This window comes from Mugil cephalus, chromosome 19 (assembly GCF_022458985.1).
Source record: "Mugil cephalus isolate CIBA_MC_2020 chromosome 19, CIBA_Mcephalus_1.1, whole genome shotgun sequence".
In the NCBI taxonomy this organism is placed as follows: domain Eukaryota; kingdom Metazoa; phylum Chordata; class Actinopteri; order Mugiliformes; family Mugilidae; genus Mugil; species Mugil cephalus.
Genome location: NC_061788.1, coordinates 7,229,046 through 7,242,958, shown reverse-complemented (window position 1 = coordinate 7,242,958; position 13,913 = coordinate 7,229,046). Strand labels below are relative to the sequence as shown.

The 13,913-nt window shown below is 44.3% G+C and overlaps 2 protein-coding genes and 1 non-coding gene across 5 annotated transcripts; all 3 read left to right on the top strand.

Annotated features, from left to right (window-relative positions):
- The first annotated feature begins 162 nt into the window (after window positions 1–162).
- Window positions 163–4,927, top strand: LOC124996478 (urea transporter 2-like). Of its 3 annotated transcripts, XM_047569537.1 has the most exons (9): window positions 166–378; window positions 469–658; window positions 1,473–1,601; window positions 2,463–2,592; window positions 2,688–2,756; window positions 2,853–3,000; window positions 3,140–3,274; window positions 3,347–3,396; window positions 3,503–4,927. In XM_047569537.1, the coding sequence occupies exons 1-9, from the start codon at window positions 252–254 to the stop codon at window positions 3,803–3,805; spliced, it is 1,281 nt and encodes a 426-aa protein (XP_047425493.1). In that variant the 5' UTR covers window positions 166–251; the 3' UTR covers window positions 3,806–4,927. The 3 variants fall into 3 exon arrangements, with proteins under 3 accessions (XP_047425492.1, XP_047425493.1, XP_047425494.1); XM_047569536.1 differs by having other exon boundaries at window positions 163–378; window positions 3,140–3,396; XM_047569538.1 differs by having other exon boundaries at window positions 289–378; window positions 474–658; window positions 3,140–3,396.
- Window positions 4,928–8,260: 3,333 nt separating this feature from the next.
- On the top strand, window positions 8,261–8,342 carry trnas-gcu. The gene has a single exon. It is a non-coding gene; the product is annotated as a tRNA-Ser (tRNA).
- A 2,001-nt stretch (window positions 8,343–10,343) lies between these two features.
- zgc:122979 (uncharacterized protein LOC641576 homolog) lies at window positions 10,344–13,906 on the top strand. The gene is made up of 4 exons (XM_047569540.1): window positions 10,344–10,585; window positions 11,025–11,283; window positions 11,580–12,133; window positions 12,988–13,906. The coding sequence occupies exons 1-4, from the start codon at window positions 10,478–10,480 to the stop codon at window positions 13,219–13,221; spliced, it is 1,155 nt and encodes a 384-aa protein (XP_047425496.1). The 5' UTR covers window positions 10,344–10,477; the 3' UTR covers window positions 13,222–13,906.
- The last annotated feature ends 7 nt before the right edge of the window (window positions 13,907–13,913 follow it).

The following is a 13,913-nucleotide window of genomic DNA, read 5'->3' as shown; positions in this document are numbered from 1 at the left end:
TCTGTGTTCAAGCATTTAATGCGGCATCAAAGTGAACTCACTCCATAGAATCACTAGCTTAGGCACATCATTTCTGGGATGGTGCATTCATGGACAACCCAGAAACATGCTATCAACTGCTAGCATGAAATAATGTAACGTTATAATTGTTGCGAATAAAGTTGCTCCTAACTGAACCATCTGAGGGTGCCAGTTATTTACACAAAACATGTTTTTGAATCCTTTGCCATGTTTCATACACGACAGCAAACATGAACGACATTACCCAGCCCGCACAAGAAGAAGAAGAAGAAGAAGAAGCTCCAGCTCGTTGCTACCTCTGCAGAACTAAGGGGCTTTTCACCGGGGACATGCGACTGTGCGGAGAGTGGGTGAAAAGTAAGTGTTGCTCCGAATAAATGGATGAATATAGTACTCCGTGTTGTCTGATGTTCCACCCTTGGGAATCATGACTGACCTCTATGGCAGAACAGGCCGTGGTAATCAAACTCCTGGACAGCCTTTTTCGAGGGGTGGCCCAGGTCATGTTTGTGAACAACCCCCTCAGCGGGCTCCTCATCGCGGCCGGCCTTTTCCTGCAGAACCCTTGGTGGGCTGTGAATGGTCTGCTGGGAACCCTGGTCTCCACCGTGTCTGCGATGCTGCTGGGACAAAACAGGTCAGAACGGCATCGCCGTGTCCTTATTTGACTTCACTGTAAAAAAAACATCCCTCAACTCTGCATGTGTCCCTTATCATCCCCTGTGCTACACTTTTTCTTTCTTTCTTTTTCAGCTTTTACACTACTATTTTCACAGCTTGTTTCTCCTTAAACAGTTTTGGACTCATGCCAGCTCAGTGTTGCCACAGTTACCTTGAAAAAGTAATTATTACTTCAAAAATAAAAATATATAAGATACAAGTTTTTATTTAAATATATATATATATATAATCAGGATTTTCTCTACAACATAATGCCTGTCCAACCTGTTTTGCGGTTTTGCCTCAAAGCCTCGACTTAGAAACGTCTGCGTTTGTTTGTTTGTCTTTTCTCTCGGGGAGACAAACCTGAGACCCTTCATCTTTAACGCTGCGCCTCTAATCGCTACTCCAGTGGTGGTACTTCCGCCTCCGAAAATGCTCACCTCGCTCCTGTCTCCATTGTTGTTTACGTTTGTGCAGCTGCATGGTTTTACCAATGGTTTTTGAGTTGAGTTGTTCTCACGCTGAAAACGTGACTTGTCGCAGATCTATATGCTTGTCGCATACGTGACGTCACTCGAGACGACGTCACACCGAGGTCAAAATATAACATAAAATTGCAACGCACAGAAACTTGGATAAGTAACTTTAATCTGGTTACTGGTTTGGAAATAGTAACGCGTTTGATTATTTGTTACTAATAAAAAAAGTAGTCAGATTAAAGTAACGCGTTGCTAAGTAACGAGTTACCAACATCAATGCGTGAGCTACATCTGTCACGTTCCCCTCAGGGAGGCCATAGCGGCGGGATTACATGGCTACAACGGGACGCTGGTCGGCATGGTGACGGCTGTATTCTCTACCAAAGGAAACTGGTACTGGTGGCTTTTACTGCCAAATGTGTTCATGTCCATGTTGTGGTAAGTGTTCCCTTCTAACGATTCGTTTGCAGCAATCAGAGAAAAGACAAAGTCAGGAAGGGATGTTACCAAATGTTGCACTGTACTGCACTGCATAACATTATGACCACCTTCCTAATATTGTGTAGGTCTCCCTTGTGCCTCCAAAACAGTTGTGACTCATCAGACATCATCATCATCATCATCGTCAGACTCATCAGAGATATTTGATCAGTTTGGGATCTAGTGGATTAGGAGGCAAGGTCAACAGCTTGTGCTGTTTTCATGTTTTGTTTTAAGAACCAATGTTGTGCAACTAAACACCTGGCTCAAACTGAGGAGAGATGATGATGACGATGATGAAAACCTACTGCTTATTACGGTGTTAACCATTTAGCGTCTATCATTTAGAGTGAATGAGTGCGTGGGTTTTCTCCGGGCGCTGCTGCTTCCTCCTCCCACACTCCAAAGACGCGCTTATTGGATTAATTGGTGATTCTGAATTGGCTGTAGGTGCACATGTGAGTGTGAATGGTTGTTTGTCCCTTTGTGTTAGCCCTGTGATGGATACCAGATGCATGAATGCGTCAGCTTTGCTTCCTTTAGCTTCTCTCCTGTTGTCCTCTTTGGTGCCACTTCCAGACTGAAAGGAGGAGGAGTTATTTTCTCACCATTTTTTGCCTCAGTATTTGCTCTTGTAGTTTCTGGCTCTGGATTCTTTAAAGCGTCTTGAGTCAGTTTGAATTGTTATCAGTCCCATACATAAATTCATGTATCTAAGCTTTCATTTGACAGTTTAGGTGAGGGGTTTATAAAGATCAGGTGGTGTTTTTGGCGTTAAAATCCCATAATTTGTAATTCGTTTCCTGCCTCTCTTCTCAGCCCAGTGGTCTCGAGTGCTTTGTCCTCAGTTTCCAGCAAATGGGACCTCCCGATATTCACCCTGCCCTTTAATATTTTGGTGTGTTTGCACATTGCAGCCACGGGAGCTACTCATCCGTACTTCCCACAGGTAGATTGCAGCGTTGCTACACACACATCACGGATGCTCTTAACACACGTGCAAACATCAAGATGAAATGTACTTTTCTTGCACCTTTCCTTCAGGTGGACATCAAACCAAACAACCATCTGCCTCCTTTAAATGACACCATTCAAAGCGTCAAGATTCCTCAGGTGAACTGTCCGCCATTTCTGATTCGCGTCATCTTAATTGATTAAATGTGCCAGTTATTTACGGTGTAACTAAGTGGTGACTTCCCCTTTTTGCAGCTATTCCTGTCCGTGCCAGTTGGCGTTGGCCAGGTGTACGGCTGCGACAGCCCTTGGACGGGAGGCCTCGTCCTTCTGGCCCTGCTGCTCTGCTCGCCAGCGATCTGTTTCCATGCCATGTTGGGTTCCGCTGCTGGCGCGGTTACCGGTAAAAGGCAACCAATTTGCGCAGGAATATGCACAGCGTTGTGTGTCCTATATCTGATGTAACGTACAGTATGTTGCACCAAATTCACAGTTGTTCATGTGGGTTGTTACTGTTCTTCTGTGGTGTGGTGGTGCTGCAGGACTCGCTCTGGCTGCTCCTCACAGGGATATTTACGCCGGGCTGTGGGGATATAACAGCGCTCTATCCTGCATCGCCGTAGGAGGGGTCTTCTATGTTTTAACATGGCAAACACATCTGCTGGCTATAATGTGTGGTAAGACTCGTGGGCATGATGTATTTCTCGAAATACCTCCACAGAAGGTTTTAGTTAAATATTTCTCCCCAGCGCTTTTCTGTGCCTATATGACTTCCGCAGCCTCGCGTCTGATGTCCGTGGTAAGTTAGAAACTTCCGAGTCAAACTCGATAAGCATCATCCGAACCCCCAGAAGTCTCTCACATCCCATGTCATGCTCTCCTCTCCTCTGACATCCCCCTTTCAGCTTGCATTACCGGCCTGCACGTGGCCTTTCTGCCTGTCGGCTCTCATCTTCCTCCTCGTTTCCTCTGAGATCCCGGCCATCTGCAGACTGCCCCTGTCTGTGGTCTCCTACCCCGAGGAGAATCGGCGCTACTGGAGACGATTAAAGGCTCCGGAGAAGGCTCGGAGCTGTCAGCGGACCTGCAGCCAAGAAGAGGCCCCGCTGAAGGAGGGCGGGGGACCAAATGTCCAGCTGGTGGTGGAGAGCTGCTCCGGTGAAACAGGAATACAGGAATGTAACTGTAAAAACAATATGGCGATGTAAAATGTTGGTATTTCCTCTATATTAGAATGGTAATATGGTTGTATGGCCCATTGTGTCTTAAATTGCAATATTTCTTCTAGCCAGCAGAGGGCAGCATATAACAAGGAATACTGCAGTGTAACCACTGTGTGTACATCTATAAACACAGAGGGAGATCTCTTGTGTGCCACATTTTACTAAATGTTTTACACTGGAAACAAAGAGATTTTTGTTGTGTTGCTTTTTTATATACAAGAGCTACACAGCAAGCATTAGGGGCGCGGAGGGGTGGTGGAAGTAAACACATTTTTAATGCAGCAGAGCATCTCATCAGAGCAGACAGTGAGCTGCAGGGGAGATTTCATAAAGTGCTCCCCCAGCAAAAACACCTTCTCCACTGCCAGGCACAATCCATCACTGCCTTCTGCACTCCAATCTGTTCCATTGTCTCCCCCGCTTTGTGTCTTCATCTGTGCCTCATCCCTAAGTTTAACTCGTTTTTGTTTTTTTTTATAAACCCATTTGTGCTTATTGATTTCTGCTTTTCTTTTATGCCTTACAGTTTTCTCTTCAGGCGTTATATGTCTTGATTTCTTCTTTCAAGTGCAGTCTTTCTTATTTTTTTTCCTCAACCAGCAAGATTTCAATCTCTGCAAAAGATGAGCTGAGGTGTCATCTTATGTAACATCCAAATGCTTTTCTGGGTCAGTGTCTGCATTAATGTGTACATCTTTATGTGTTAGTCAAATTTGCCATCTGCCTGTCTGTGTATCTGGTGCACCAAGGCACATGGCTTCAGTCTAGCCAGAACGACACATAACAGTCAGTCACACTCCCAGACATGTGTGGGTGCTGCAGTACATTGTGGGGACAAGGTGTGAGACGGGAGAAGGGGACGATCTTGCAAATGGGAACGTCTCTCTCTCTTTTTTTTTTCTTTTTTTCCCTTGGTTATAAAATCTCACTTGTTATGACTGTGTTTTCCATTTAATGACTAATGTACATTTCTTGGTTTTGCCCCTACGGGCTCAAAACTAATTGTTTTTAAACTCTGAGTGGAATACAGAGGGGAACTTTCCAAAACACATCCAGTAATATTTTCTATGATCTGCTGCAGGATGGAATAAATACTGGCCTCATTCAGTGGCTTTTTTTTTTTTTTTTTTGTGGCCTTTCGCACATGTTCCGATTCATCTGGTGATCTTTGAAGGACAGGATAAGTGTTGGCGGTGGGATGATGTGAAATGAGGGTGGTGTCACTTCCCCTGTGCAAGTGCAGTGTTCTCTCGGCAGCCTAATTACTGTGCCCTGCAGGCGGCATAAACATTACAGGGGACGGAAGAGTCCACAGCAGTTAGCTTCTCATACCACACCATATCATACCACACCATACCGTACCATACCACACCATACCACACCATACCATACCATACCACACCATACCATACCATACCATATCATACCATACCATACCACACCATACCATACCATACCATATCATACCATACCATACCACACCATACCATACCATACCATATCATACCATACCATACCATACCACACCATACCATACACTACCACACCTTGCTTTTTTATACATTTTACAATCACAGACACAGCTACCCATTCACACACCATACCATACTATACCATACCATACCATACCACACCATACCACACCATACCATACCATACCATACCATACCATACTATACCATATCATAACATACCACACCATACCATACCACACCACACCACACCACACCATACCACACTATACCATGCACTACCACGTCTTGCTTTTTTATACATTTTACAATCACAGACACAGCTACCCATTCACACACCATACCATACTATACCATACCATACCATACCACACCATACCACACCATACCATACCATACCATACCACACCATACCATACCATACCACACCATACACTACCACACCATACCATACCATACCACACCACACCATACCGTACCATACCATACCATACACTACCACACCATACCATACCACACCATACCACACCATACCATACCATACCATACCATACCATACCACACCACACCACACCATACCATACCATACCATGGTCTTGGTATTGCTTTTTTATACATTTTACAATCACAGATACATCTACCCATTCACACACCACACCATACCATACCATACCATACCACACCATACACTACCACACCATACCATACCATACCACACCACACCATACCGTACCATACCATACCATACACTACCACACCATACCATACCACACCATACCACACCATACCATACTATACCATACCACATCATACCATACCATACCATACCATGCGATACTATACGATACAATATGATAGCTTAATGAAACATAACATAATGTAACGTACGATATGATACCATACCATCTGGTACGATACGATACGATATCATGTGATACGGTACGATACGATACGATACGATATGATGTGATACGATACGATACGATACGATACGATACGATACGTTACGATACAATACGATACGATATGATACGATACGATACGATAGGATACGATATCGTGATACGGTACGATACGATACGATATGATGTGATACAATACGATACCATACGATACAATACGTTACGATACGATATGATACGATACGATACGATACGATACGATAACTGAATGTAACGTAACATAACATACGATATGATACCATACGATACCATACCATACTATACGATGCGATACATTATGATAACTTGATGAAATGTAACATACGATATATGATATGATACTATGAAATATGATAACACAACATAACATTAAATGTGATAACATAAGCAACAATACGATACCATACCACATACCACATAAGATATATAATATATAATAAGATTTTGCAAACTACTAAATAAACAAAATATAGTAAGACAAGATAAACTACAGTATATAAAAGTAAACATGTTAAAGGTACAAAATTATGTAAATGCGGTCAGAAAAAAAACCCACGTCTGTCTCTGTCTTCAATAGTAGCTGTAATCAAACAACTAGTGGCCTTTCATTTCAGCTACTACTGAAGATGGGAGAACAGCATCAACATCGCAAGAACACTGGGCTGTATGGTAAGCTGTCCGCCTTCTCACCACCCAACAATGAGAGTGTCAAAGCAGCTCGGGCTTTAATTAGCGTGATTATCTCTGAGACTGACAGGCAACTCGTTATGTGTTTCTGTCAGGAAGAGAACGAGAGAGGGAAGGAGATAGAGAGTCATGTGTGAAACTGTTCCTGTTGGCAGGAAGAATGGCTGCCGACTTTTTCTGATTCACTCCGCAGCCTGTGACATGACGCTCCTGGCTCCACATATTCAAACCAAATATGTCTACGTTTCCTGTAAGACGAAAGGAGAATCCCCAGGAATCTCCATCCTCCCATTGGATGCGTGAAGCATCACAGAGGAGGAAGCAGGGCCATGTATGTACGCTCCCAGTGACACTGACTTCCATATCCATGGCTGCACTCGGCTGTGTCGTAATCCTGTAGTATGTTCTACAAATAGAAATCCTGGCTCTTCTTCAATGGGAATTAAAAAAAATAATGGCATGGAAGTGGGAGTCTTGACATATTTAATCTAAAGATTGACCTTTTAATGTAGTGACCATATTTTGTAGTAGGGTTTTGTCAGATATTATTATAATTTATTTGAAACACCTTTTAGATCTTCCTTTTAATGGCCAAAGTTAATGGGTATTTCTTATTTTGTGAGAGTGGTGATAACCATTACCAAATTCAGAACAATTACAGAGCTCATATGTATTTTAAACTCTGTAAAATAACAGCTCAATTAAACTTAAAGCCAGAGGTGAGTTGTATTTTCTTAGCTGTCCTTTGCTATAATGGATTCAACATCAACGATCTCAATCCTTACACAACCAACAAACCTATGAGGTGATATCTAGAATATTCACAAGTTACTATTTTTATTTTTTTAACACATTCAGTTACATAACGCGACGCTGCCATTTTCCTCCACAGCTGTTTGTTGTTGCACAATAAGCGATCCATTTGCATTGGTTTAAATTGACTGTCTGTAGCGCCACGCATAATTGTTGAGCAGAGCTACGTGGGTGGATGCACTTTCATGAACACCTGCACAATCTTTTGTGCGCTGGAGCCACTCAATGACTACTGCACTGACCTAAAGCTAAACTCCAGTACCGAAATAAACCTGGACTCTGATGGGTGAAGTGGACTTATGAAGCGTTTCTGAGTTTATATCAGACAAAGGGGATAATTGATGGATTGTATAACTAAGGACTTTTATTAATACCTGCAGATGTGTCACTAGGTTAATACAGAAAATGTTGGCATATATATATTTATAGCTCTCTGTGCAGATGATTTCTCATAATATTTTTATTTATCCCAAACAGGTAAAGTGGTTAAAAGTAGCAATATTTCCTTCCATTGAACTCCTTTATGCGACGAGGTGGCCGAGTGGTTAAGGCGATGGACTGCTAATCCATTGTGCTCTGCACGCATGGGTTCAAATCCCATCCTCGTCGATAACAATACATATTGAAATCTTTAATCTTGATCTCTAACAAAAGTAGCAGCAGTCAATACTAATAGTTTCGTCCTCATCGTCGACACTCAGATTGAAGAATGTTAGTATCAGTTACTGAGAGTAGTGTTACTTATTTCATCATCACCCAAACTATGATTTGAGAACAGTTTTCCTTCCCTCATTATTAAGAAGAAGAATCCTACTAAGTGTCATTTCCCTTCAGTAGCTTTACAATCTTGTGTCAGTATTGTTATAAAGAAAATGATCCGAATACTGTTGTTTCCACATAACTGGACTAAAGAAACCAGTTTATGTTCATGTCCTTATAAAGAGCAGGGCGTGATGATTGGGTACTTCAAATAGCTACTCTTGAATAGTCCTACACGCCCACTGGAATCAGGAACACGCAGTCCTCTCCTCCACAGCTTTAATCTTCAGAAGGAGTGGGCTCCTGTGCAAATACAGAGGATGAACACAAAGAGCCATCTGAGGACAGAGGCTCCATCGCCGAGCGGCGGTGTCTAGAGTCTGTCTGTGCAGACAGCAGCTCCGAGTCGTCTGAGGACAGGGGCTGCAGTTAAATGTAATTCATTGTTTTCATCCTTCACTTAATGTAAATCCATATACATGACTGTCATATAATCTCATCAGAACTAAATAAATAAATAAAATGCACTGAAAATGCCACTCAAACAAACCAAAACAACCTCTCAGCCTTAAATTCCACTTTTACAAAGCGAGTGCATTTTCATTGTTTGTTGACACGGTCAGAAAAACTCAAATGTATGATTTTTATCTCATCCAAAATTCACAGTGTCAATCTTCAGAGTGAGTGGGCTACTGTTCCACTGCAGAGAATGTGCACAGACAGTCATCTGAGGACAGAGGCTGTAGTTATGGAATCATTGTTCGCCTCCTTTGGTTTATATAAGCAACAATAAAAAGTCCCATTGGAAGTGAAAATGCACTGAAAACCTCATAAATGAAACAAAATCTTTAGGTTGTTGTAATGCAGCCATAACATTAAAACCGGTGACAGGAGAAGTAGATAACATTTTGTGACTATTCAGTGTTCTGCTGGGAAACTCTGGACCTGGCATTTGTTTCGTTAAGACATCCACCTAGACCAGACCAGGCACCACCTCGTAGATGACACTCCTTGATGGCAGCAGTCACCCCCAGCAGCCTGACACAGACATAAAATCAGTTTAGAAACAACTAAAAATCCACACAAGATGTTGACCTGGCCTCTAAATTCACTAGATCCCAAACTGATCAAGTATCTGTCCCTTCAACCCATAGCACCCAAAGGCCCCCACTAACACCATTCTGGAAGGTGGTCATAATGTTATGCCTGATCGGTGCATATTCAGTACATTTTGAGTTGAATTTTCCCCGCAGGATTTTTTACTTTGAATGTAACATGTTTACATGTATGTATCGCAAATGCACAGCACGATCCAGTGTAAGATGGTTAACAGGACATAATTATAGGGTACCATCTAATAGCTGTTCTTAAATTGTCCCAAACACCCACCGAAATAAAGAACACAGAGTCCTCTCATCCACAGCTTTAATTAAGCGGGCTCCTGTTCAAATGCACAGACTGAACATAGGAAGCCGTTTGAGGACAGGGGGTCCTTCACTGAGCAGCTGACTGTCTGGAGTCTGTCAGCGCAGACAGCTACTTTTATTTATTTATCTATTTTCTTCTCTTTTTTTTTTTATCATCGTACTTTTTCTGCTCTGTCTGTGAAAAAAAAGACAAGAAAAAAAAAAAGAAACAGGACGCCATGTACCATGTCGTGACTGACTCCAAGAACTCCGGAAGCAAGTCTAGAGATGGAGAAGGAGGCTGCAACATCCGAGAGATCATCGCCGGAGCGCCAATGGCTTCTCGGCTCGCAGGCTGAGGACACCGGCATCCCCTGCCGCGCGTCAGGAAATGGGCGGGCCCGGGGAAAGCTCGGTCACGCTGCGTGGGAGGGTGAGCGGATAGTAAAGGAGCTGCCGCGGCGGTATTTAAGAGAGCAGCCGAGGAGAAGCTCAGACAAGGACGAAGCGCAGCGATTTCAGCACCAGCGCCACCGGACAGCGACACGTAGCCCCACAACCACTTAACTTTTTTCCACCATGGTTCTCATCTGGACTCAGTTCGGCGTGAAGCACAAAAATGTCAATGTCAAGTGCAAAGTGCGAGTCATGCACAGGGGAGACAGCTCCGGATCATCGTCTTCGGCGGTAAGTACATTTTAAGAAAGTTTTATTATTTTATTTTATTTTTTAAAATAATTCAGATCGTCTCGTTTTTTTCGTGCACTGGATTCATTATGCAAAAAAAAAAAAAAAAGACGATTCGACTTCAGCCAATCGCTGTGAAGAATCTCAGTCAGTTGTTGGGGGGGGAATCTTCCCCCTCTTTCTTTCACGTTGTGCTCTGCCTCAGCCTATGAAATGCACGGATAGTTTGTTGCTCAGCAGCACGGAGATAAGGGTGTTTTCCCACTGAGAGAGTCTTTGCTGGAGGCTGATTTTCATGCATGTTAATAGAGTTGGTGTGGAACGCGTCTCGTGCATCAGCAAGTCTAAAACAAGAGTCTGCTGCAGCGTTCCTTTAATGCATTACACATGTTTTTGACATTTGAATAAATGGTCTAAATGTATGTTTGTGTTTCTACAGGAGAGCGTCAAGTCGGAGCCGGACACGCCCTGTCTGTCCATCAAACCCGCAGGCAAGGACTTCTACAAAGTCCTCGGCGTCACCCCTGAATCCAATGAAGACGAGATCAAGAAGGCCTACAGGAAGATGGCTCTCAAGTTCCACCCGGACAAGAACAGCGATGCCGACGCGGAGGACAAGTTCAAGGAGATCGCGGAGGCCTACGAGATCTTGACCGACCCCAAGAAGAGGGTCATATACGACCAGTTTGGAGAAGAAGGTGAGAGGCTGTGATTTCACTCAAATGTCCTAAATAGTAACTGGCATCTGACTAAACACTGTAGGTGGGTTCATTAACTATTCATGCCATCAACGAGGCTTGGTAATGATGACTAAAACTCCCTTGTTAATTCTGCTCAGCATGTGCAGCATGACAGCTGTGATGCTGATAAATTATTCAGAGAGAAGTACAAGACTTTTAAGGAAACGGGGGATTAAATTTAGCAATGAATGGAAGATTCGTGAAGTTCCTCTGCAATTTAACTCATCTCTGTCTGTTGTCTGTCTCTTTCTCAGGCCTTAAAAACGGGATGTCACTGGTGAACCAGGGCAACATATTCCGCAACAACTTCCACAGCGACCCCCACAACACCTTCTCGTCCTCATTCCACGGCTCCGACCACTTCGACATCTACTTCGGCAGCGACTTTGACAGCGACGAGGACCTCTTCAACCCCTTCAGGAAGTTCACCTTCAGGGACATGGGCGGGTCCGCCGGCCACGAGGGCGGCCTGAGGAGAGGCCAGCGGCGGCTGCAGGGCGACGCCGTGGTGCACGACCTGCTGGTGACCCTGGAGGAGGTGATGCACGGCTGCACGAAGCACGTGAAGATCACCCGCAGCCGGCTCAACTCGGACGGCCGCAGCCTGCGGTCCGAGGAGAAGGTGCTGAACGTGGTGGTGAAGAAGGGCTGGAAGGCAGGGACGAAGATCACCTTCCCCAGGGAGGGCGACGAGACGCCCAACAACACCCCGGCGGACATCACCTTCATCCTCAGGGACAAGGAGCATCCTCAGTACAGAAGAGAGGGCTCCAACCTCGTCTACACGGCCAAGATCACCCTTAAAGAGGTGAGCATCTCTAGCAGTCATAAAGAAGTGTTGTATAATGAAACCTGTGACTGGTTTAGATATAACCACTTACACCTACTCAGAGAAAGACCAAAAACCATCCACCAGCTTGTTTCTTTTACGTAACAGAAACAAATCTGTTAAGAAAATTAATTATTAATAAGACATTAATCAGAATACGCACTAAATACAAGGAGGGCTTTCATTGTAGTAAAGGCAGAACGCGATGTTCTGTTCTGGGCATCTGAGTCTCACAGCGTAAAATGGGCTGACAGACCCCCACAAACAGAACCGCAGCAGCAGCAGCAGCCTGCCAACGCCTCCGTTACCTCACCAGCCCCTGCAGAGTGAGAGCGAGAGCGAGAGAGAGCGGGAGCTAAATTTAGCCTCGGCACACCGACTGCCCCCACGAATCACACTTTCGCTCTCTTCCCCGCTCCCTCTCAGCTAGGCCGGGCTCGCTGCAGACTTCGCAGACAGCTTTTTTTTTTTTTTTTTTTGGCTCGCTCCGGCCGCGGCTCTCACTTCCAGCTGCCCACGCGCAGATTAGCAGTCACAGAGGCTGACATTTTCAAAGAGCTCCTCCATCTTCCTGTGACTCCCTCCAGTCACTGAAACGCTTCACTCCCACGCGGAGGCAGCAAATAGAGCAGCGATCATAACATCTGTAACACCGCGCTCGTTGCATAACGTGGAAGGTCTTTATGCTGACAGTAATGCAGGCTTTCTATATTTATCCGTTGTGTAACTTGACACATTTAAAGCGCTTCATTCAGGCCGTTATGAAGCCGCTCAGGTAGCCTTATGAAACAGGTGTGCAGGACTAACCTTCCCCTCTCATTTCTGTCTTCCAGGCTCTTTGTGGCTTCACAGTTAACGTCCCAACACTTGACAACCGGATGATGCCTCTGCCGTGCAGCGACGTCATCAAACCCGGCGCCATCCGGCGGCTGAGGGGCGAGGGTCTGCCCATGCCCAAGAGCCCGAGCCAGCGCGGCGACTTGGTGGTGGAGTTCCAGGTGCTCTTCCCCGACAGGATCCCACCACAGTCCCGGGAGATCATCAAGCACAGCCTGGCCCAGTGCTAGCCTGCTTCATTCCTCAGCTTCACCGCGCGTGTGTGTGTGTTACGCTCTTAGAAATTCACAAACACGGCCTTGCCCGAGGTGCTAATATCACAACCAACCACAGCCTCTTTCGGGTGTTTGGGTGATGGCAAGCATCGCTGTATAAGTGAGTTGTAGTCCAGACGGGACTGGAGGAGGTTTTCTGTGTGCGTTCGGCGCGACGATGCACAACAGCCGAGTTCGGAACTGGTGAATGGGGTCTTTGGTATCTGAGGGCGTCCATTGACTCAACAGCCTTTCTCTTGAGTGAAAAGCTTACCTGTACTGTTATACTTGCAAACCTATATGGCAGGATATCAGTGTGCTATTCGAGTCTGTATAGACTTCCTTAAGCCTGAATGGAAACATGTGAAGAAAAAAAAAATACATATTACTATAGTTATATGGTGTTCATATGACTGATCTTTTGCATTGATTTATTACAATAGCGAAATGTACTTGTGTACAACGATCTACTTTGTGTGCAAAATGCAAAACAACATTGTCTCTAAGAGAGATTCATCTGTCAAATGTTCTATTGAATTATTTGAAATGTTTGTATTTACTCTGCAATGAGCCACCTGGTGTATTATTATTATTATTATTACAATTATTACTATTATTACCTGATATATTTGAAAGCATGAAAAATAAAGATAAAAAACAAGATCTGT